Genomic DNA, 24,630 nt, shown 5'->3' with positions numbered 1-24,630 from the left:
GCAATAAACACTCTTACCAAATCCTCAGGGTAATACACTTCAATAGCAAAGTGGGCAAAAGGGTATCCTCCAAAAAATAAACATAGACGGTTCATCGGCTTGAAAAGAAATGCAACCTCTAATAATAACAATAATAAAAGCATAGTGTAAACAAGATCCTGCTTTTCTCCTATCAAACTGACAGGCTTTCTTTTTCAGTATAGTACTTTGTGCTAATAAGGGTATGGGAACCTGTCTCCCTCACACACTGATAGTAACAGTTTGGGGATGCAGTGTGGGGATTTCTCAAGCTATCTGCCCAGGGTAGCAATGCAGGTGGTGCCCCACACAGATCCCCTGTGGCACCTCTTCAGTCACAAGGGCGTGTGTTTTTCTCGTCAGCTCTTTCTGACTTTCAGAGCCCCCTTTGTGGCCAAATGGAAGTGCAGAGAAATTACTACTACCTGGGAGTGTGTCTCGATCACTGAGGAGGCAAGTATTCAAGCACCCAACAGCCGTGCTCCTCATGGGGATAAGTCTAGGGTGTCTTTTCTCCACTGGCTCCCAGAGTCACCCAGCAGGATTAAGCTCCAATTGCCCAGAAGAGAGCGGGTTGTTGATGGCCATCACCCCTTCTCACTCTACCACTCCTCTATCAGTGTTTCCTTTACTTCCTAAGTAAACTCCTGGCCCTTGAATCCTTATCTCAGGAAAACCCAGACTGAGACAACTAGCAATTTGTTGTAATGCACTTTCCAACAGAAATAATCATGAATGTGTGGAAAGACTTAGCTACTAGGATGTCCAGTGAGGTTTGTTTTGTTTGTTTGTTTGTTTGTTTGGAGACAGTCTCACTCTGTCATCCAGGCTGGAGTGCAGTGGTGTGATCTGGACTCACTGCAACCTCTGCCCCTCCCACAACCCCCCCCCACACCCCAGTTCAAGCAATTCTCCTTGAATTCAGCCTCCCGAGTAGCTGGGATTACAGATGTTGGCGACGACACCCAGCTAATTTTTTTGTATTTTTAGTAGAGATGGGGTTTCACCATATTGGCCAGGCTGGTCTCAAACTCCCGATCTTAGGTGATCCACCCACCTCAGCCTCCCAAAGTGTTGGGATTACAGGCGTGAGCCACTGTACCCAGCCTTTTTTTTTTTTTTTTTAACAAAATAATAAAAGTGAATCCAACCAGAAGTTGTGGTTAAATAAATCCTGGTATATCCATGAAATAGAATACTGCTTGGCCACTGAAAATGAATTAATTATACAAAAACACCTTGGATGAATCTTCATGACAGAGTAGAAGAGTGTTAGCAAATACTAGGTATACTTGATATTTCTGCAGTATTTATAAGTATGTGTATCTGCCACAATTGTAACTGGGGTTGTTTCTGGGCAATGTGATTACTGGCTATTTTTCTTTTCTCATGCATTTATATGTGTGCACGCAATGAGGGCATATGTGTGTGAACCTCTATATTTTCCAAACTTTCTGTCATAATCATGCATTACCTTTGTAATTAGAAAACACAACTTAACAATAAATAAATGCAACACCAATGAAGAGAAAACACTTAAATAGAATTTATATAAATTTATTTAGTTGCAGGAAACATAAGAAAAAAATACGCTTGCCCAGCACTTCATCACTGTATTTTGGGTTTTTATGAAATTCAGCTCCATTTGACATAAGCAATGATTATCTTCTCAAACACACCACCCATCAATTTTACAGCATCATTCTTTTTCCTCAAAGCAATAGATCGTATGCTGTTCTCAGTGCACTCCAAGCCATTCACTCATTTCACCTATGCTCTAAAGGTACAAAGTTTCCCCTCTTTAAACACACAAGGGGGCGCCTATGAAGCACGGATAGAGATGAGAACCAACCATTATTGGTTAAGGATCAATCGCAACCATCTACAGAAGCCAAAAGATAAGATTAAAACTGCCATTTGCAATAGGGACAGCGGTGGGACCACCTTTGAATCCTGCACTCCCAAACAGGTCATGTTTCCGAGTAAGAAAAGGCATGTAGAACGCCAGCCTGTCTGCACATCCTCTGAAAGATGGCATGTGTCATCCTGATCGAAGACACCGGAGGGGCATGATACATATTCAAATATCTTTACTGACTAGTGATTCTATTATTTTTATTTAAGATAATTTTTTAAAGCACTCTGGGGCTGATTAATTTATGCAAAGTATTTCCTTAAGAATAAAATGAATTTAACACTGATTCTGTTTTCAAGTTTGGAACTGACTAGGGAATGGTTCAAAATTTTACCTTATTTCCCACCAACTTCTCAATGGGTCTTGGATTTGTGGGCTTTCTTAACTCGCCCTTTTTTCCCGAAGCATTTCCGGTAGCCATAGGCACAACATTTAAAGGCGATGAAGGCCACTGTCAGCACGATGGCCAGGAGGAAACCGATCACGTCCAAGGAATGGTACTGGTACCAGGTGAGGTCGTGGGCTGCGGGGCGCAGGTGTGGTGCGCCCTTGTGCCTCATCACAAACTCCACCCAGAACACAGCCAGGTCCAGCGGCTCCACCGGGCGGTCCTTGTGAAGGCTGGAGAGGTGCATGATGTTCTCCTTGTAGCTAAACACAAAGACAGTTCCGTTATGCCTGGAACACCTGTGGTATGAACAATCCTCTCTTTATGCTTGTTGCTGCCTAGGAAGACTACCAGATTTCCCAAACTTGGGAAAGGAAACCTGTTTCTATTATTGTTGTTGTTGTTGTTGTTTTTAGATACAGAGTCTTGCCCTGTTGCCCAGGCTGGAGTGCAGTGGCACAATCATGGCTCACTGCAGGCTCCAACTCCTGGGCTCAAGCCATCCTCCTGCCTCAGCCTCCAGAGTAGCTGGAATTACAGTCATGCACCACTATGTCTGGCGAAGTTTGAAATTTTTTGTAGAAACAGGGTCTTACTGTGTTGCCCAAGCTGTGTTACTATTATAACCTCAAAGGTTATAATTAAGAACCTTATTCTTAATAAATGTTCTTGAGCTCTTGAAAAAAAAAGGAAGTGGCCGGGCGCGGTGGCTCAAGCCTGTAATCCCAGCACTTTGGGAGGCCGAGACGGGCGGATCATGAGGTCAGGAGATCGAGACCATCCTGGCTAACACGGTGAAACCCCGTCTCTACTAAAAAATACAAAAAACTAGCCGGGTGAAGTGGCGGGTGCCTGTAGTCCCAGCTACTCGGGAGGCTGAGGCAGGAGAATGGCGTGAACCCGAGAGGAGGAGCTTGCAGTGAGCTGAGATCCAGCCACTGCACTCCAGCCTGGGTGACAGAGCAAGACTCCGTCTCAAAAAAAAAAAAAAAAAGAAAGAAAAAAAAGAAAAAAAAGGAAGAGAAGGAGGGAAGGAAGCAAGGAAGAGAGGAAGGGAGGAAGAGAGGGAGAGAGGGAAGGAGGGAGGGAGAGAGGGAAGGAGGGAGGGAGAGAGGGAGGAAGGGAAAAAAAGAAGGACCAAAATTATATTTTAGAAATATTTTAACCTTGCTTCCTACTTTTCTTCTTTTCTTTTTAGTGACATTTTTGTGAGAAATTTCGTTATACTTTCATACAGTAAAATAAAGAAAGGAAAAGGTCATGTCAGAAATTATGAATAGTCTCCTATTTGAAGTTGTAAACAACCACCTCTGGCCAAGGTAAAAGTCATTTGTAAGTGCCAAATCCAAGGTGATGATCTATTTGTAATTCAGTCATTGAAACATTAAACTCTCCGGGTGCTAGATTTAGCATGAGGCTGTGTCTGTTCAGCCACTTAGTGCGAAATGGATTTCTGTTTATTCTGGAGTGTTAATAGCCCAAACAGAACATCTCAATCCAAAACAGGTTAGCTGCTTCAACCTTTGGTGCTAGAGGAATGAAGAGGAGGCTGAAGAGGAGAGGGAAAAGGAGGAGGAAGTAGAAAAGAAAAGGGAAAAGAAAGAAAAAAAAAAGACACTCCTATTTGGACTAATTATGATCACTGTTGACTAATATAGTTTGGGTATTTGTCCACACTCAGATCTCATGTTGAATTGTAATCCCCAATGCTGGAGATGGGGCCTGGTGGGAGGTGTTTGGATCATGCGGTTGGATCCCTTGTGGCTTAGTGCTGTCTTCCTGATAGTGAGTTCTCACGAGTTCTTAGGGAGTTGGTCATTAAAAAGCATGTGGCACCTTCCCCCCAACTCCCTCTCACTCTCCTGCTTTTGCCATGTGACATGCAAGCTCCTGCATTGCCTTCTGCCATGAGCAAAATCTCCCTGAAGCTCCCCCAGCAGCCAAGTGATGTCAGCACTATGCTTCCTGTATAGCCTACAGAACCACAAGCCAAAGAAACCCCTTTTCTTTATAAATTACCCAGTCTTGGGTATTTCTTTACAGCAACGCAAGAACACTGTCTTTAAACATATCTGTAATGTTACTTGGAAACATTGTTATAATGTAATATTAGTATTTGACCATAAACCATGTTCAATACCATCTTCCTTTTACATAAACCTTAAGATGGATTTTCTTGGAACCTTCTTTTTTTTTTTTTTTTAATAAGACGGAGTCTAACTCTGTCGCCCAGGCTGGAGAGGAGTGGTGCAATCTCTGCTCACTGCAACCTCCACCTCTCAGATTCAAGTGATTTTCCTGCCTCAGCCTCCCAAATAGCTGGGATTACAGGCATGCACCACCATGCCTGGCTAATTTTTTTATTTTTTATTTTTGGCAGAGATAAGGTTTCTTTATGTTGGCCAGTCTGGTTTCGAACTCCTGACCTCAAGTGGTCCACCTGCCTCAGCCTCCCAAAGTGTTGGGATTACAGGCATGAGCCACCGCGCCTGGCCAGAACTTTCATTCAATAGTAATTGAGAACCTATTACGACCTGGTTGTCTGCACAAACTGATGTTTGAAGATTTTCCACTTCTCTTTATTTTGTGTAGGTACTGTCCCCAGCTCAGAGTGTTGGAATCATGGAGATTCACAATCAGACAGGGATGGCTTGAAAGTGAATAGATGAAAGTTAGTTAATAACTTGAGCTCATTGATTTGTGTTTTTTTAAAAAATAATGTATTAGAGAATTTGCACCAAGTCGTTCTTAGGTTACAGTAGTTATCTGTACCGCTGAACAAATAATCAAAATTATATCCATAATGTGAGCCTCAAGAAGGAGCTTCATCAGCGCAGGGAAAGAAGTCAGGTTTTAATGGTATTGATGTGTGAGCAGGACATCCTGACATTGAGGTGGTCAGAAGAAGCCGCTGGAAAGAAGGAATGGGACCACACCATCCAACATTCTGGGCACATGATGCTCAGGTCATGTGGACTTTTCTTTTTTTCTTTTTTTTTCTTTTTTTGAGACAGGGTCTTGCTCTGTTGCCCAGGTTGCTGGAGTGTGGTGGCATGATCATGGCTCACAGCAGCCTCCAACTTCTGGGCTCAAGCAATCCTCCCACCTTAGCCTCCTGAGTGGCTGGGACTACAGGCGTGTGCCACGGTGCCCAGCCAACTTTTATCTTTTATCCAGTGGCACCAAACACACATGAGCACCTCAAAGGTGGGAAGTCAGTCATCAGTCTTCCCCTGTTGTCCCTTGCTCAAGCTGGTGTGTCCCCCTGTGTTCTATCTCCTCTCATCTGAACATGCTCCAGCTCTTCATATCTGTCTTCCTGACTGCTGCTTCTTTCTGAAGGAGGTAACCATGGGAGAAAGCAATGGACACGCTCATAAACACATGCACACACACACACTCATATGAATGCACACGCGTGCACCCACACATGAGCACAGCCACATGCATAAATGCGCATGCACACATGCACACAGTATCTACTGCTGGATGAAATCTACCACTGGCCACCACTTCTTCCTATAAGGTTCTGATAAGCCTATTATTACCAGTGAGATTGACAGTAATATCCTAACTTTAATCCAGAAATCATTTGCCCTTTGAATCATTTTCAGGGCCATATTTGAACAAAGTTTCCTTTGTTTTTACTCTAAGCCTTTGTCTGTGATATCTTATGGCTCCTTCATTCATAAACTCCATGGACAAAATTTCTCAGAGGTTCCAGTGCTGCAAAAAGCTGTACTTGTAAGCATTTGAGTTGTTTTTCTCTTATAGATACTATGCTTCTTATAATGGAGCATTTCTTTCTGTGCAGAAAACTTATGGATCAGATGTCTATTATGGCAACTTTTTTATATAAATTGGCGTTTTAAATCTACCGGGGGAAATAAAACTGTAAATAAATTCTATGATAAATTATATATGAACTAAAGAATCCTTTTATAAAATGAATAATAACCTCTAAATTATCTTATTTATAAATTCAAGTCAGATGCGGTGGCTCATGCCTGTAATTCCAGCACTTTGGGAGGCCGAGGCAGGTGGATCATCTGAAGTCAGGAGTTCTAGACCAGCCTGGCCAACATGGTGAAACCCCATCTCTACTAAAAAACACAAAAATTAGCCGGGCGTGGTGGTGGGCACCTGTAATCCCAGCTACTCAGGAGGCTGAGGCAGGAGAATTGCTTGAACATGGGAGGTGGAGGTTGCAGTGAGCCAAGATCGCACCACTGCACTCCAGCCTAGGTGACAGAGCGAGACTCCATCTCAAAAAAAAAAAAAAAAAAAAAAAAATCCAGATTTTTATGTATTTGTTTTTATATTTGAAACAATGCTATTAAATGCTACATAAATATTTATATATTTGAAATAATTTTATCATGAATGCCATGGCCAAAGTATAGTATTCTTCTGTATTTTCTCTCTTACCTTTTGTCATTGATGACTGCTTTTAGGGCATTTTCTAAATCTTCAGAAGTCATTTCAAGAACATTCAGGGTCACTCCAGCTCCCTTAGTCTCCATGCGCTTTGCATTGTCCATCTGATCACCAAACAAGGGCATCATCACCATGGGAACGCCATTGCATATGCCTTCATAAATACCATGGGAACCAGCATGGGTGATAAAGGCACGGGTCATTGGGTGACCTGAGGTGCAAAGTAGGGAGGATGTCAGCAGTTACGTCTCTGAGTTTCACAGCCAGACACATCTAGGTTCTGAAAACACTCCAAAGACTCAGTGTTACTCACATGCCCTTGAGATACCCCAGTAGATAAAAAGCAATGTAGGATATGTTGGCCATAATATTTTTAAGCTCAACAATCCTTTAGAATAGCTGTGCTTAAGCCATTTTCTTAATTTGACCCTGGTTTGACCTACACATCCAATCCTCCCAACATACCAAGAAGATCGTTTTGGGGTAGCCACTTAACAAGTATCGTATTGTTCGCAAGATTCGATGGTGGGGTTCCAGTGTACCGCCACAGGACCTTCAAGGGGCAAAAAGAACAGAATGCAAAGAAAGAACATAATATGATTAGAAAACAAATCTGCTATACTAACTAGAAAATGGGGGTCCTCTGAAGGAACATAACCTTTAACAGAGTGGGAGGCTCAGCAACTATGAAGGCTTCTGAGGACTGGCAACTTTCAGCATCTTGTTTTGGAGGTTTAGTTACAAGGGAGTATGCACTATGTGAATTTGTGACAATTTATCAAGCTGTGCACTCAGGATTTTTTTTCATTTTTCTGCACTTCAAGGGCAAGTTTGCTTAATAAAACAAGTGGATGCAGAACTATAAGAGCAAAAATATAAGACATAAATTCAATGTCCTAACCAACAGCTTTTTGGAGAAATACTCCTATTTAATATGAAGAAACAATATCCCTTTTATTTTATTTTTAAATAAATTCTCCCTAATATACTTTTGAGTCTCTTAGAGAAAATGAGACTTCCGAGTGTGGTGGATGATAGTTTAACAGAGTATTTGACAACAACCACAACAACGAAAAAAAAACCCTTTGGATTAATAGTTGGCAAGTGGCAGGGAAAAGCCAAATTTAAAGTTCCAACTTAGAGAATTAATCTGGAAGCTGGAAGTCTGGGGTTAGAGCTCCTGTGAAAATAGATATGAGGCCATAGTATAGAATCTTCTTACTGTCTGAGGGATTTTGCCCAAAGCATCAGCAATTGCCATAGCTTTCTTCTCTGGAATTTCTGCGACCATTGATCCCAAAGAGAAAACCACAATTCCATGTTCTCCAGAAGCATTAATGTAGGCTTCAAATTCCTAGAGCCAGAAGAAAAATTTTCAGTTAGTTTTTTCTCATATTCTTTGACAACTACATACGGTAAGTTATGAATTAGATATCTTCCTCTTAAGAATATGATTAAAGGCATGTGTGTTTGAGATAGAGTAAAAAGTTATTAATACGTAAGTTTTATAGCATTTTCCTCTCCTTTACTTCCTTCTAAAGGAGGAAGGGTTCTTGCTTACAGAATTATCCTTGAGATGCAAAACTCAGTTAATGTGCTAATTTTCCAAAAGCAAAGCACAGGTACATGCACACACATGCACACACCTATACATACATACCGTGATAATTCCACTTCAAGGACACAGAGCAAGGCATCAGTGATACAGAAGGGAAAAGCTGGGAAGGGCATGGTCCCTTTAAATGATATGGAAGTAGGGAAGGGAAGTTCTGGGTAAAAGAGGGTGTGGTCCCTGGCGAGGGCTCCACCCCCAGACCTGTGCCCACAGACCTAGGTGAGGACAGGTATTTTTGTTTTCCTGCCTAAATGTTGCATTTCCCAAAACCACCCTGGCCTGCCACGCCCTCATCATGTGCCTATAAAAACCCCAAGACCCTAGCAGGCAGACACACACGTGGCTGGACATCGGGAGGAGCACATCAGCGGAGGGACACGAGGACGGCTGGACGTCGAGAAGAACTCACCAACAGGGACTGGCAGGCCACCGACCAGCAGAACAATGTGGAGTTTGGCTGGGGCAGTCGGAGGAGAGCCCAGGCCACTGAGCCTGGGCCACCGAGCGGTCCGACTCCAGGGGAAAACCTTCCCATTCCATCCCCTTCTGGCTTCCTCCATCTGCTGAAAACTACCTCAACTCAATAAATCCTTGCACTCATTCTCCAAGCCCAGGTGTGATTCGATTCTTCTGGTACACCAAGGCAAGCCCCCAGGACACAGAAAGCCCTCTGTCCTTGCGACAAGGTAGAGGGTGCAATTGAGCTGGTTAACACAAGCCGCCTATAGAGGGCAAAACTAAAAGAACACTGTAACACATGCCCACTGGGGCTTCAGGAGCTGTAAACATCCACCTCTAGACACTGCCTGTGAGGTCAGAGCCCCACAGCCTGCCCATCTGTATGCTCCCCTAGAGGTCTGAGCAGCGGGGCACTGAGAAAGTGAGCCCCTCCTGCTGTCACATGCCCTGTCAGGGGGACAAGGAACGTTTTCCTGTTTCATCAGCATGGCAATTATTTTCCCACTGTAGATTTCAGTGGTCCAATGAATCCCGCAAAAGTCTCTCAAATGGCTTTATGGGTTTATTTATTGTTATTATTATTTACTTTAAGTTCTGGGATACACATGCCATGGTGGTTTGCTGCACCTATGCTGTCCTCTAAGTTCCTCCCCTCACCCCCCCCCCACCCCTCAAGAGGCTCTGGCATGTGATGTTCCCCTCCCTGTGTCCGTGCATTCTCATTGTTCAACTCCCACTTATGAGTGAGAACATGGGGTGTTTGATTTTCTGTTCCTGTGTGAGTTTGCTGAGGATGATGGCTTGCAGCTTTGTCCTTGCAAAGAACATGATCTCGTTCCTTTTCATGGCTGCATAGTATTCTACGGTGTATACGTACCACATTTTCTTTATCCAGTCTATCATTGATGGGCATCTAGGTTGGTTCCATGACTTTGTTATTGTGAATAGTGCTGCGATAAACAAATATGCGCAAATGTCTTTATAGTAGAATGATTTCTATTTCTTTGGGTATATACCCAGTAATGGGATTGCTGAGTCTATGGTTTTACGTTTCTAAAGAATACTGAGGGCACTAGTAAGGTTGTGTGATGTGGCAGGGCCTGCCCAGAATTGAGGGGTTCCCTGGGACATGTGACTTTCAGTGCTAAAACCTGAACAGTCCTGAGAAAGCCAGGACACTGGTCATCCTAGATGTGAGTCACAGGAGACCTCTGACAGGGCTCAGCAAACGCGATTTGCACAGCAGGACTCCTGCCAAGCCTGATTTGGAACATGACCAGGAAAGCCCCAGACACTGACCATCCTTCCCCCAAGGTGAGCCCCCTCTCCCCGCCACTCTCACCAGCCCCAGGCCCTCATGAGTCCTCTGGCTCTTAAGGGCCTTGTCTTGACCTTTTCCCTGGGGGTCATCTAAAAGGTCAGGGAGGACAGAGTCATCCTCCCCACCACCGTGCTGCATTTTTGGTTTGTAGCAAGAACACCCTGAGGATGGTTTTTCTGAACTCCTTCCTCCCTAGGGTCTGCCCCACATCTCTCCCTTCTCTCTCCCTCTTTCTTGGGGAGAGAGAGCTCATTTCCAAGTGCTCTTCAAGCTTTCTTCTGAGCGATGGTAAATGGCTTACTCAAATTTCCTAAAACCTTTGCTCTTTATGAAACCCACTCTTACACTGAAGCTCATCTGGAAAGGGCCGAGTCTAAATTCTCCAGGCACACCCTCCCATGCCCACTCAGCAATCAGCAGGATGTGATTCACACATAATTGAACCCATATAAAAGTCCATAAACGTCCGAAGTTAAATAGCAGGAGATCACGAAAGTTTAAATGGCACAAAAGTTCATCTAGAGATTCACGCAGGGCAAACTGCAGAGAAGTTGTCATCATGGCCAACTCCTACCTCAGCCAGCTATTATGAGGCTCAATAAAGGTGAAGTCCATCCCCTACTTGGCAAAGCTTCCCTTAAACTTCACCCTGACTTCACAGTTACTGGAATGACCAAAGAGTGAAGCAACATACTAACTGAAAATAACACTCTAATCCCCCACCATTGATTCCCTTCAAAAAAAAAGGTGAGATCCCCCGAATGAGAGAACTTCCCTGCTCTGATGAGACTTCCCCAGCCAAAATCAGACATTTAACATAACTCCTAAACTTTACTAGAATTTTGTATTTTTAGTTTAGGCTTTTAATTGGATTTTCCCTTCCCAAATGCATTTCGTTTTTCCAGAATTCTTCTTTAGCACTTAGACACCATATGGGGCACCTGTGACTTCACCATCACGCATTCCCAGTAACCCACGTGTATCTCAACCTTCCCTGCTCCCAAGCTTTCCTCTCCTGGCCATCTCAAAGCCTCTGTCCTCACTAATCTTCCGTTCAGTTATTTTTCTCAGATCCAACATTGTGATTGTCTGTGAACCACTGCTATCTCACCCTGGCAGGGGAGCAACATCTTGGAATTCTTGAGTTTCATTCCTTTTCTCCCAATGTTGTTCCACTATCTCTTTTCCTTCAGACACATCAAAGACACGCCAATGCCAGGTTGTGCTTTCTCTATGGACTTCTTTGTGCAATAAAAGTTTTATCTTTATTCTTAAAGTTCAGGAGTTTTATCAAGACTATTGAGAATAGGACTATCAACACAAGAGGAATGGTAGTGCAGAGTGGCATTTTTAGTTAACAAAGAAAGAGAAAATAAAAATAGTAACTTGACCAACAGTAAAAATCTGGAAAAGGGAGAATGGCAAAGTCAACTAAACATAAAGTAAACTGAGAGCGTTACAATCAAATCTATTAATTGTTAGACTCAAGTGGGCAAAATGCAGTTATTAAAGCAACTGCCTGACTGGATTAAAAATCCCAGTTCCATGTTGCTTAAAAAGGAAGAAAGCTTGAAGACAAAGGAGTACTAAAGATGTACTAGGGAAATGTAAACAAAAATAATCCAGAAGTGGTAATATTAATATCCAAAAAGTGGAATTTCAGATTAAAACATTCAACAAGACAAAGAAGGTTACTAACAGGTACAATTTACAAGGTATTTTCACACCTAAGCCTTACTGCACCAAACAAGGCAACAAACAATATGTAATCAACACAATTCACCACTTAGACATTGATGGTTATATCAGTAAATGCCAGAAAGGCAGCTGATAAAGTTTGGTGCCTCTCCTACAAACACCCTCACGTAAAGAAGGAAATTATCTAAATCAATAAAGACGATTTGCCAGAAAACAATGGCTAACGCAATGCAAAATAATGAAATGATAATCAATTTCCACTAAAATAGCAGCAAGACAGGAATCTTTCCTATTGCCAGAATTTTTCAACTGTTTTTACAGATTCTAATAAATTCAATAACCCTGATATTTGGCATGGAATTTAAAACAGAAGAAACCAAAATTTCTTTATCAGCAAATGACTGCCTGTGTTTTTTATTATGAAAATCAATATTTTGATGAGACGGCTGAGTAGTGAGTAGATAATCAGCTAGAGATAGAAATGGAAACACACACACACACACACACACATTCACACACACACAAAAAAAACCCTGTAAAATACTTAAGAAAAGATGAATGAGAAAGAAACAGAACACATGTTTTTTAAACTACAAAATATCTTATCTTTTTAAAGGAAGTGTTTGAAGTCACAACAACAAAACTCCGGGAATACAAGGTGTAACGCTCCTCTGTGGGGAACTAGACTCGATCCATAGGAGAATACACTGTGGTACACAAGTACCATGAAATACTATTTCATAGTTTAAACAGTAATAGCATTTAAAACTGGAGTAATACCCATGACATATTGGTAAGTGGGCAGTGGGGATACACTATTACTCTATTTTGTAGAAAAGGCAACCAAAAAATGATATATGTTTGTGGATGGATAGATAGATAGATGATTGATTGATAGATAGATAGATAGATAGATAGATAGATAGATAGATAGATATGTAGTAGCTGGAGTACAAAGAACTAAAAAGAGCTATTGTAGATTATTCTCTACCCAGTGACTAGACTTCAGTTGGCACCTTTCTTCTCACTCATTTAGTACTTAGCATATATTCGATGGGTGCCTATTCTGTGCCTTAGGTGCTGATATTTATGGAGCGCCAAATACATGCAGACCCATTGGCAGGTGTTGAGGGTGCAGCATACAGTGGATGTGATTAATGCAAAGTCACACATGTCCCCATGGGGCTCATGACGTGAAGCGGACAAGCAACAATTATTTAAGAGAAATGACTGCCATATTTGATGTGCTATGAAGGAAAATGCACAGGAAATTTAAAAAAATAAAATAAAACACATATGTTGGAAGTATAGTGGAAATAAGGTGTGGTGCTCTCCGAGGGTGATATCAGTCCCCTTAATGGGAGCCAGACTCAGCACCTGGGAAGTGCCTGGGCTGCCAGTAGATCCTCAGTCAATCTTTGAAGGATAAATGAATGAATGCTCACTGAAATGTCACCTCCTCAGAGAGTCCTTCCCTAACCCTCCATCTGAAGGAGCCTCTCCTGTTCTTCTCTATATTCTGCTGAGATTTAGATGAGGATGTGAATGCTACTTTTTGCATACTTCAAACTCTGTAGGGGAAAAATAAACCTAACAACTTGAGAATGAAACCCACAACCTTTCTGTATCATGTCAGAACCTGTCCGGTGATTGACTCATTAGAAGAGAAGGGACTGCAGGATCTAGCTTCTTATCAGAATATTTAGAAACTGGAGCTTTAACGAGGATCACAAAGGCAACTTTCATTGCCAGGATCTATCATCAAAGAATGATTTTATCAGTCCTGAACGTTGGCTGCCTGACTGAATCCAGGGCAAGGTGCAGGCTTCAATTGAGTTTTCTACAAGGTGTCCCAAACCCAGCATTCTGTGCTTATGGCATTTAACAGCTTGTTGTTTCTAATTGATTACTATCCACTGGAGCACACAGAGTAAAATGTCCAAGGAATGTTTTCTTGAAATCTCGGATACCAAGAAATCATCCAGAAGATGATGCCAAAGACAGACTCAGGCCTAGGAATCAAAAATTAACAAAAGAGGGCATTTTAAACTATCTCAGAATGCTTGCTCAGCATATATCTGGGGCTAGTTAATTGATCCAAAGTAATACATCTGAAAGAATATATGCATGTAAAAGTCCCACTCCAATACACACCTGGGATAGTGGACTTTGGTGAAGGCAGTTGATTCCACCAATGAAAGCCATATTGGGCATGATGGGCCTAGGGTAATCCTTCACAAAGTCACTTCTAAGCAGCCAGACAGATGCAGAGCTCAATAGGTTCTGGACAGTCACCTCTCTCTGCAGGAATTCCGAGGCAAGGGTTGCATATGGGGAATAAACCACGTCGCACAGAAAGTTCTGTGAAAAGGCAATGAGCATGTTCTTCACCCGCTGCAGGAAGGTCATGTGATCTGAATGAGCGGACAGAGGCCTGGGCACGTAGGAGAATGGGTTGGGGCACTGGGTAGCCTCAGATTCCAGGCTGCATGGCAATGCATTCAAGAAGAATACAGTGGGCAGAGACAGGTACTGGGCCACGATAGGGCCACAAGGAAGGAAAGGGTCTGTCAGCATGACGTCAAAGCTGCTTTCCGCAAGGGAGGCCATGAGCTCCTTGTTGTGCAGTAAGTGGGAACAGCCAGACAAAAGCATAGCAGAGTCCTTTTTTATTTTCTTGTATGTTTTGATCACACGCTGCAGGAAAGAATCATTCTCAAAAACATTATGCCCAAGACTAACAAAAGACTCTTTCACATCCTCCCTTTGGAATGGCACAGGGTATGTCTTCAAGGTGTAAAATGCTCCCTCTCCGATGTACAATGAGGCATCAGGTGCTAGGACAACTATTTCATGTCCCCTCTGCTGCAGCTGCTGGATGGTCCCAAGCATGCTCAGCCAGTGGCTGCCATCCACTGGGATCAACAGCATCTTCCCAGCATGGCACAGCACTGGGCCCAGCACACACAGCAGCAGGCCCAGGACAAGTGGATGTCTGCCTTGGGACTCCACAGCCATGGCACCTTTGCTCCTGCCAGAACTTCGCCCTCTCCTACTTATATATATGGTAAAAACCAATCGATACACCAAGTTAATGTTTGATTGTGTCACATGACTATGAAAAGTCATCAGTCCACAAAGGTAGCAGGGAGTTCACTTTCAGAGATAAAGAAGGTGGAGCTTTATTAGGTTTCTTCATAGGCAACAACAGTTGAACTGGCTGGAATTTCATACTTAAATCACATTCTTGAGTGAACACAGCAAAGTGCCTCCAGCACCTCTGGATCCATTAAATTAGTATTCCATGGACCAAGAAGTGTTACCAGAAAGGAATAAGGACGACTATGTAGTGACAAGTTAGGCTTCTTTTCCAGAAATTAAACAGAAAGCTTTTTAGAAAGCCTTTTAGAAAGAAAAGAACACAACGTACCCCCACTTTCGCCATGGAAACCTAGGCGTGCTCTTTCCACAGCTCCCCCGGTACTGCCTGCTCACCTGTATCATGTGTTTCATTCCTTCATACAACAAATATTTATTGAGTCCAGCACAGTGTGGGGTCTTGAGGCTGCAGTGGAGCCCACCACATGAGTCTCCTGCCTCCTCAGAACTCACGTGCTATCAGGTGAGCCAGACTCACAATTTAAACAGATGAGCAGGGACTTAGAAATTGTGAACCATGCTAAGAAGGAAATGAACAGGTGGGTGGGTGGGCGGCGGTGGAGGGGCATGCTGGGGTAGAGAACGACCAGAAGGGGAAATCCGCTGGAGTGCATATGCACAAAAGTCTTCCCCAAGGACAGGTCTATATTAGTGTGAACCTGAAAGAGCCAGTCCTATAAGATAGATCTTGAGTGGCTAAGTTGGCCTGGATTTAAAATAGAGCCAACTGGTCCTTTGCTTACTACAGGTCACACAGTTATTCTGAGCATCCTGAAAACCTGTACCTTTTCATAGTTGAGATTTTCAGCACTCACCTGAATCAACCAATTAGAGCTCACCCACCTCAGCCACTCAGGGCTCAGCTTCATCAACTAATCAGAATGCAGCTGCATTGACCAATAAGAACTAAGCAAGTTTCCATCCTTCATTTGCATAAATGGACCTGATTAGGAACCTCAGAAAGAACTTTTTGCCATGAAACCTGCCTTCCTTGTGTTCTCTGGAACTCGCTTTCATTGTATACCAGAGGCTGTAACTCCCTGGTTTGCAAACTGTTCACTGGAACAAAATCTCTTTCTTCCAAATTCCTTTTCAGAGAACCTTTGTTCACAACAGGAAACCAAATAGATAAGCAAATTCAATTAAGTTAAATTGTACTCATTCCACTGGCCCAAGATCCAGGGGGAAATAAGGCATTTGGGGAAATTCTGATGACTGAGTGGAAGGCAAAAGGGAAAGATGAGCAAAAACAATAACTCAGATTTGCATTTTATTGACCATGGACTCTGGGGCAAGTATTGTGCAGCCAGAACTGGAAGTATTACACTCTTTTCTTTGGGGATATACTGCCATACCATACAATCCCAACATAATTGCACAGATCCCAACACTTTAACCATACATAGCACAGGCCAGCCATACTTGGGGATGTTCTTAGAGGATCATAGAGAAACAGCTAACCAGAGTTTTGGTGTCCTGTGGGACATATTAACAGGTACTTAGGGTACCCTCTCATTCTGCTCCTTAGAGTAGGTACTTCGGCATGCACATGCACACTGAAGCTCTTCCCCATGCCCAAGCACTCTTCATTTTTTAGGACCAAGATTCTGGGCAAGCAGAATAGACATAGCAATGCTTTCACTCTTTGTTGTGTCCTTATCAGAAATTCTGAAATTCACAGTTCAATTTAAACCTTAAGGGTGATAATTCTTCCAAAGTCCCAATGCCATGTGAGTGCATTTGTGGATTAAAGGGAGAAAAGAGGCTATAAACACATAAGTCACCACTGTAATGATTTTATGACTTTCCTGCATCACGCAGAGCTTCCAAGCTTTTTGAGGCTGCTGCTGCTGTGTACCTGGATGGTTTGGGGCCACAGATCTGCCCTTGACCAAGAAATACTTACTAATCTGAATAGTAGGCAATCCACATTCACCCTCATGAATTACAACAGAGAACCATTGCTAAGCAATCCAATTAATCTCTGCTCTGGAACCAAAGCAGAATCCATTGCTAATTCCTTCATCCACCAAAGATTTATGGAACGTGTGAGCCCTACTGTATGCCAGTCACTATGCTAGGAACTAGGGCCAGAAGGCCAAGTTAGAAATGGTCCTTGCCTGAAAGGAGGGGTCAGGTGGACGGAGACAAATTCATGACCAGGCAATTACAGGGCATGGTGCTCTGGGGGCTGAGAAATCACATGGCAGGGCAGCAATGTGATGGTCTTGCTTTGAGGGCTACTAAAGAGTGACATGTCCATGGAAAGTGTTTCTGGAACCCTTTTGAAAGTACTTTCTTTTTAAGCTGAAGACCTAAGTTAATAGACCACCACTTGACACACTCCCAGCTCCTATCATCAAATCAGAATGAAGGGGTTTGTTACTGAAGGAGCAACATAAACATGTCCATTGCCATGTAGATTATCTACAGGACCCTCCAGGGAAACAAAGCCACCGTCCTTGAATCTCCACAGCATTTTGTTCTGCTCTGCCTTACATCTTTTAGCAGTTTGCATATCTGTCCCTGCTATTAGACTATAGCTATATCCTTTACATCTACTCCTTACAGGCAAGATTTTGGCTTTGGAATCATGCTGTCACTGAGGTGCCAGTACACGATTTTGGAGACAGTAAGCACTCTGGACATGCTTCTGTACACAGGTGACTTTCCTTCTTTTTTCGTTCTAGACCCTGTATCCAAGATAGCAAGTAAGTGCTGAATCTGGATGTTTCTACCACTGTCTCTCAGACCCAGATGCCATGGTCCTATTTCAGGGCCCCAGCCCCGCAGTTCCCCAACCCACAGCTGTCCCTTCTGAATCACTGCATCGGCTGCCAACTGAAAAACCCCACGTCGCCGCCACTTCTAAAACCTTGATCAACAGCTTCCTGGGCACAGAAGAAAATTCAGACTCCTCTGCCTTGCTCTCAAAACTCTGGGATAGATCCCAGTCCCCCTGTCCAAGCTCATTCCTCCTCTCTAGCTCTTCTGCTTGCCCCCTCCCTCTGCCTCTTACCCTCCAGCCATTCTGGATCACTTGTTGTTCCCCAAACTTGCTTTGATGTTCCCAAATTGCTTTGTTCACACTGAACTCCACCCTCAGCCAGCTTACTATGACTGTTCATTGCGTGCTTACCAAGTGCCAAGCCCAGGTTTCAGTTATGTCACTAGAGGTTATATAAACTCAGAAGTTTGTTCTGGTGAGATAACACATCCCCATTAGCCCTAATACCCTTTATGAACTCTTAGAATGTTCTTTGGTTAATCATTTTCCCTTTAGAACTGAGTGACCTTTACTAGTGCAATGCCTCACAATTTATCAAAGCAAAGAATCCAATGTCAAAAAGAGAATAAGGAGGAGATGAAGAGAACTCAGATCTCAAAAAATTATCCCCTCAAAATTCATGGTCATGACATAGCAGTTCTAGTGGAAATAATCACTGCATCTCAAGTTTACAGCACGCCAGTGTATGGCTTCGATACAGTAACTAGTGCTGTATTTCCTTTTGTCTGAGAGGATCTCCCTGGTGTTTGTTTTAGCAGTCAAGAAAAGTGGATTACACGCACAGTTGACCCTCCATATACTTGGGCTTCACATCTGCAGATTCAGTCAATAGCAGATTGAAAATATTTGGGGGTAAGATAAATGAAAAAAAAAAAACAAATAATACAAAGAAAAAACCAATACTGTAAAGCAACTTTTTATATAGCATTTACATTTATTATGTAAAAGTAATCAAGAGATGATTACAGGTTTAAAGGAGGATATGGGTAAGTCATATACATATACTGTGCCATTTTATAAAAGGAGCTTGAGCATCTAAATTTTGGTATGTGGAGGAGGGTTGTCCTAAACTAATCCCTTCAGAATACCAGGGACTACTGTACTAGACTAGCAGGTCTCTAAAGTATGAGCCAGGAAATCCTAGGGATCCCCAAGAATTTTTCAGGAGAATTTTGTAAAGTCAAAACTATTTCCATAATAATGCTACTTGATTTTTTCACTGTCATTCTCTCACAAATGTACAGTGGAGTTTTCCAGAAGCTACATGGGTGATGTGTAATATCACGATAGATTGAATGCAGAAGCTGACATAAGAATCCAGCTTTCTATTACGTTCTAAAGAGAGATGCAAAAAATGTAAAACGATGCCACTCTTCTCACTACATTTTGTCTCAAAAAAAGTTAAATAAAAACGAGGTTTGTTAGTGTGTCATGGGTTTATTCTTATTAAATTGCCCAATGAATATGTTTTTAATTCTGTTTTAATCTCTAATGCAGTACATATGATAGGTATAATCCACATGAACAAAAGCAAACGGGTACCCGGGCTGGAACGTTAGAGAACTGCAGTCCTAAACAACAGGATGTTTTCAGCCCTGGTCAGACTAAACTCACTCCCACCACCCCCTTCCCTCCTGTGGCCGAGGAAAAAGACTGATATAAAGCCGACTTTAAGAAAAACAGTTCTTCAGGCAGCTAAAGTCAAAGCCCTCTCTTCTCCCTGACTTCTTTTTCCTACCCTTTTTGGAGACCATGGCTTTGGGGGCCGAAGTGGGTGGGGCCTGGTCGTGGAGCATCACAGAGCCTCACAGAGAACAGGGCCAGTCCCAGCAGCACTGCATCCTGGGAAGCGAGGCGCTCATAGGCCTCGACCAATGAGATGTGGCTGCGTCACAAGGGGCGTCCCTCCAGGCGACCCAGGTCGCCAACCACTCGGGCCCGCGCTCGCTGCGCCAGTGCCCCGCGGGCCGTTCTGGGCGTCCAGCATGGTGGACTACTACGAGGTGCTGGGCGTGCCCCGGCAGGCCTCGACCGAGGCCATCAAGAGGGCTTACCGCAAACTGGCGCTCAAGTGGCACCCGGACAAAAACCCCGAGAACAAGGAGGAAGCAGAAAGGAGATTCAAGCAGGTGGCCGAGGCCTACGAGGTGTTGTCGGACGCCAAGAAACGTGACGTCTACGACCGCTATGGCGAGGCGGGGGCGGAGGGTAGCTGCGCAGGTGGCAGACCCTTTGAGGACCCCTTCGAGTACATCTTCAGCTTCCGCGACCCGGCCGAGGTCTTCAGGGAGTTCTTCGGTGGCCAGGACCCATTCTCCTTTGATTTCTTCGGAAACCCGCTGGAAAATATTTTGGGGAGTCGGAGGAACTCCCGGGGAAGCAGAAGCAGAGGGCCTGTACCCCTTTTCTCCACCTTCAGTGAATTTCCAGCTTTTGGGGGTGGATTTTCTTCTTTTGATACAGGATTTAGTTCCTTTGGCTCCCTGGGAAGTGGGGGCCTTTCTTCATTCTGCATGCCCTGTGGTAGTGATGGGACAGGCAGCTTCAAGTCCATGTCGACTTCCACTGAAATAGTTGATGGCAAAAAAAAACCACCACCAAGAGAATCATTGAGAATGGCCAAGAAAGGGTGGAAGTGGAGGAAGATGGAGAGTTGAGTTAAAGTCCTTCATAATAAATGGCATAGAGCAGTTGCTCCGCATTGACACCGAGTAATCCCAGTCCACATTTGACTTAAAGCACATCTGGAGGAATAGTGGACTTTTTTTAGGATTGAAAGTGAACTTTGCTTTCAGAAAAACTGTACCCAAGAATTTATAAACATTTTATGCCAATGCCTGTCTTTACCGTTGGGACTACTACGGATAGGACCTCTGTTTGTCTTTCGATCATTGTAAATATCTGTGTGTGCTTTGCTATTTATTAAACTTAAGCCTGAGGCTGACAATGATTATTTCCTAGTGCTAGGACAGAATGTTCAGCTCAGCACTTTAAGCCTTAACTTTTTCTGTTGGGAAAGTGTGAGCCAGGTGGTTTGCTCTAAATCATTTGACTTCAGTGTTTTACTGTGTGGTGGTGAAATTATGAATATATTAATACTCTGGCTTAATTTAATGATGGCTTTTAATTGCACATAAATGCTGGTGATGTAGGAAGAGTTGACCATTATTTAGATAAAAGGTTAAACCCAGGCTTTATAAAAGCAGGTAAACCTGGTAAGGTGGATGCATTAGTTTCCTATCATGGCTGTAACAAATTACCCAAACTTGGTGGCTTAAAACAACACACGTTTTTTCTCTTAATATTTTGGAGGTCAGACATTTGAATCCCGTATCACTGAGCTGAAATCAGTGTAAGAAGCATGTTCCCTCTGAAGGCTAAGGACAGACCTTGGGGTTACATGGTTGGTCAATGGTGTACTAGGACTGTCTTCAGCCCTAACGTGGTTCTCCAACTATGGTAGGTTGGAGAAGAAATGTAAAAAAAGCATTTCCAGAAGGCCACACAGGACTATCCTATTGGGATAGGTCCTAACATCCTGTTGTTTAGGACTGCAGTTCTCTAACGTTCCAGCCCGGGTTTTCCAGCATTTCCAGAAGGCCACACAGGACTATCCTATTGCTGTGCTTGGGACATATCAAATTAGTTTGATGAAAGCCAAATGTATCTGTAATATTGTTTGGGTGAGTCACCATATACACAACTGAGAAAGTACCTTTCTGTTGGCACGGGTTATGCCCCAAATGAAGACCTTTTGGGGCATGTTGTCTTGGGGTAGTCCATCACAAAGGGTCCCATCTTACAGGGTCAACTCTGAGGAAAGGTTTGCATAAGACATGAGAGCAAAAGGGCAACTGAACTAGACAGGCTAAAAAAAAATTAAGAGCAGCATGCTGGTAATTTTTTACAGAAAAATCATGGCCTGAACACATCATTAACCAACAAAGACTGTGATAATGGGTTTGGATATGCTCTAGAACCCTCAAAATTCAGTCTGCATGGAATGGCACCCAAGCAATAAACAGCAGGAACATGGCAGTTAGCTGGCACCAACCCACAGGGGCACACAGGGTCTCACACTGAACTCTGAAATCAGCATGCTACAAGGTGCCTGGGTAGTTGCTTCTTATACAATAATTACACAAGAAGTATCAGAATAAGACAGACTGTCAGGGCTTTTGAAAAATGAGTTCATATTTTAGAGAACCAGACAAGGGAACTTACATGTGTGAAGATACTCACTGAGTAGTCTGCTGGGAGTTAGTTTGCTTTTGAAGCAGTTCAGGGATGAAAAGAGTTTTGAGAGATAGTAGGAAGGCATAGAAACAGTTTCATGGTAGTTTTGTGTGTTGGAAATCACCACTCTGGGTAGGGTAGAATGAGTGGGATTGTATCTACACAATTGGTTACATAAATCCTATTGTTTGGGTCAGCAAAGAGTGGCATACCAGTGTCACTCAGAGGTAGTGGGTCCCTGTAACAACTCTGGCTAGTTTTAACAGTTGAAAGCAAACACAACGTACAAATTTTGATATATCCTGGATTACTGATGTCATAAATAGGAAGTGTTCCTTTTACAGAAGTGTAAACCTTGATTGATTATTGTTTGTTTGTTTTTTTGTTTGTTTTAGAGATGGGGTATTGCTCTGTGGCTGTTGCCTAAGCAAGATTATACCTCACTGTAACCACAAATTCCTGGGCTCAAGTGATCCTTCCTCCTCAGCATTCCCAGTAATTGAGACTACAGCTACCACACCTAGCTAATTAAAAAAAATCTTCTTGTAGAGATGGGAATGATGTTTACCCACTCTGTTGTCCCAGCAAGAGCATTTTATTTGAAGAATTTTTAGAATTCAAAAATCTCCTTTTAAAATGTCTCATCTCAAAAACGTAACTGCTAGAGGCCTGTATGTGTATACTCATCTCTTATAAAAGGATTTGATAAATCAGGTTTTCAGAATGGAAAAAGGGGTATTTCCTCTGGTGCAAAGATGACCATCTTGAGACCCCTAAAATGAATTCCCTCCGTGGAATCACTTGTTGCTTCTCACCAAGCACAGCGGGCAAGGAAAGGCATGACCCTATGAGCCCCAGCAGACCTGGAGTCCTGTGACCAACTCAGTAGGGTCCAAAAAACCAAACTGCCAGGTATCTTTTCTGTCTAGAGCTCAACACAGCTGGTTTTAATTCAGCTTACATCATACACTGGAGAGTATCTGGAAGAGGGAATGATTCTTTCTGTCCATCATCTTCTTCCCCTCTGATTCTACTTTCTGTCTCCAAACAGGTAGAGAGACTTCCCCATCGTGGGAAATCATTCACATAACAGCTTACCTTTCTAGGAATTTCTAATTCTACTTTCTCATCAATGTTCTCAATAAATCTAGATTCATTTCCTTTTCTCACACTCTCCTTTAAACCCGTTCAGTATAACATCAATCACCACCAATCTTGTATTAGTCTGTTCTCACACTGCTATAAATACATACTCAAGACTGGGTAATTTATAAAAGAAAGAGGTTTAAATGACTCACAGTTCCACATTGCTAGGGAGGCCTCAGGAAACTTACAATCATGACAGAAGGTGAGAGATAAGCAAAGGCATGTGTCACATGGCAGCAAGCAAGAGAGAAACAGAGAGGAAGAGCTTGTGAATGAATGGGGAAGAGCCCCTTATAAAACCATCAGCTCTCATGAGAACTCACTCAGTAGGATGAGAACAGCATGGGGGAAATTGCACACATGATCCAATCAGCTCCCACCAGGTCCCACCCTTAACACATGTGGATTATGGAGATTACAATTTGAGATGAGATTTGGGTGGAAACACAGAGTCAAACCATATCATTCTGCCCCCTGGCCCCTCCCAAATCTCATGTCTTTTCACATTTCAAAACCAATCGTGCTATCCCAACAATCCTCCAAAGTCTTAACTTATTTCAGCACTAACTCAAAAGTCCATAGTCCTAAGTCTCATCTGAGACAAGGCAAGTCCCTTCCCCCTATGAGCCTGTAAAATCAAAAGTTAGTAACTTCCAAGACACAATTGGGGTACAGAAATTAGGTAAATATTCCCATTCCAAATGGGAGAAACTGGCCAAAAAAAGGAGGGGGGGGCTACAGGCCCCATGCCAGTCCAAAATCAGGCAGGGCAGTCATTAAATCTTAAAGCTCCAAAATGATCTCTTTTGACTTCATGTCTCACATCTAGGTCATGCTGATGCAAGAAGTGTGCTCTCACAGTCTCAGGCAACTTGGACACTGTGGCTTTGCAGGGTAAAGTCCCCCTCTATGCTGTCTTCAGAGACTGGCATTGAATGTCTGCGGCTTTTTCAGGCACATAGTGCAAGCTATTGGGTCTACTATTTGGGGTTCTGGAGGATGGTGGCCTTCTTCTTACAACTCCACTAAGCAGTTCCCCAGTGGAGACTCTGTGTGGGGGCTCCAACCTCACATTTCTTTACCACCCTGTGCTAGCAGAGGTTCTCCATAAGGGCTTCACCCATGCAGCAAACTTCTGCCTGGACTTCCAGGCATTTCCATACTCCTCTGAAATTTATGTGGAGGTTCCCAAACCTAAATTCTTATCTTCTGTGTACCCATAGGCCCAACACCACATGGAAGCTGCCAAGACTTGAGGCTTGCACCCTCTGAAGCAACAACCTGAGCTGTACCTTGGCCCCTTTTAGCCATGGCTAGAGTCACTGGGACACAGAGTGTCCAGTGCAGTCCTGAGGCTGCACACAGCACGGGGGCCCTAGCCCAGCCCACAAAACCATTTTTCCTTCCTAGGCCTCCAGTCCTGTGATGGGAGGGTCTGCTGCAAAGGTCT

At 43.3% G+C, this 24,630-nt stretch overlaps 4 protein-coding genes and 1 pseudogene across 5 annotated transcripts in view; 1 reads left to right on the top strand and 4 right to left on the bottom strand.

The window, feature by feature from the left end:
* Positions 1-1,559: 1,559 nt before the first annotated feature.
* The window catches only part of UGT1A8 (UDP glucuronosyltransferase 1 family, polypeptide A8), a 155,745-nt gene continuing 132,674 nt past the window's right edge, over positions 1,560-24,630 (bottom strand). Inside the window, 4 exon segments of the mRNA NM_001350023.1 lie at positions 1,560-2,584; positions 6,750-6,969; positions 7,224-7,311; positions 7,981-8,112. Of these exon segments, the coding sequence (NP_001336952.1) occupies positions 2,287-2,584; positions 6,750-6,969; positions 7,224-7,311; positions 7,981-8,112 (738 nt within the window). The 3' untranslated portion in view covers positions 1,560-2,286.
* Positions 1,560-24,630, bottom strand: part of UGT1A9 (UDP glucuronosyltransferase 1 family, polypeptide A9) — a 113,863-nt gene continuing 90,792 nt past the window's right edge. Inside the window, 4 exon segments of the mRNA NM_001350026.1 lie at positions 1,560-2,584; positions 6,750-6,969; positions 7,224-7,311; positions 7,981-8,112. Coding sequence (NP_001336955.1) covers positions 2,287-2,584; positions 6,750-6,969; positions 7,224-7,311; positions 7,981-8,112 — 738 coding nt within the window. The 3' untranslated portion in view covers positions 1,560-2,286.
* Positions 1,560-24,630, bottom strand: part of UGT1A6 (UDP glucuronosyltransferase 1 family, polypeptide A6) — a 92,713-nt gene continuing 69,642 nt past the window's right edge. The window contains 4 exon segments of the mRNA NM_001350028.1: positions 1,560-2,584; positions 6,750-6,969; positions 7,224-7,311; positions 7,981-8,112. Of these exon segments, the coding sequence (NP_001336957.1) occupies positions 2,287-2,584; positions 6,750-6,969; positions 7,224-7,311; positions 7,981-8,112 (738 nt within the window). The 3' untranslated portion in view covers positions 1,560-2,286.
* UGT1A3 (UDP glucuronosyltransferase family 1 member A3) overlaps positions 1,560-24,630 on the bottom strand; it is a 51,102-nt gene continuing 28,031 nt past the window's right edge. The window contains 4 exon segments of the mRNA NM_001350029.1: positions 1,560-2,584; positions 6,750-6,969; positions 7,224-7,311; positions 7,981-8,112. Of these exon segments, the coding sequence (NP_001336958.1) occupies positions 2,287-2,584; positions 6,750-6,969; positions 7,224-7,311; positions 7,981-8,112 (738 nt within the window). The 3' untranslated portion in view covers positions 1,560-2,286.
* Positions 19,544-20,739, top strand: LOC135966645 (dnaJ homolog subfamily B member 3-like; annotated as a pseudogene). The gene has a single exon (XR_012421595.1). The product of XR_012421595.1 is annotated as a dnaJ homolog subfamily B member 3-like (transcript).

Source organism: Macaca fascicularis, chromosome 12 (assembly GCF_037993035.2).
Source record: "Macaca fascicularis isolate 582-1 chromosome 12, T2T-MFA8v1.1".
Taxonomy (NCBI): Eukaryota; Metazoa; Chordata; class Mammalia; order Primates; family Cercopithecidae; genus Macaca; species Macaca fascicularis.
The sequence above is the reverse complement of the archived record's forward strand: the minus strand, read 5'-3'. Positions and strand labels throughout refer to the sequence as shown.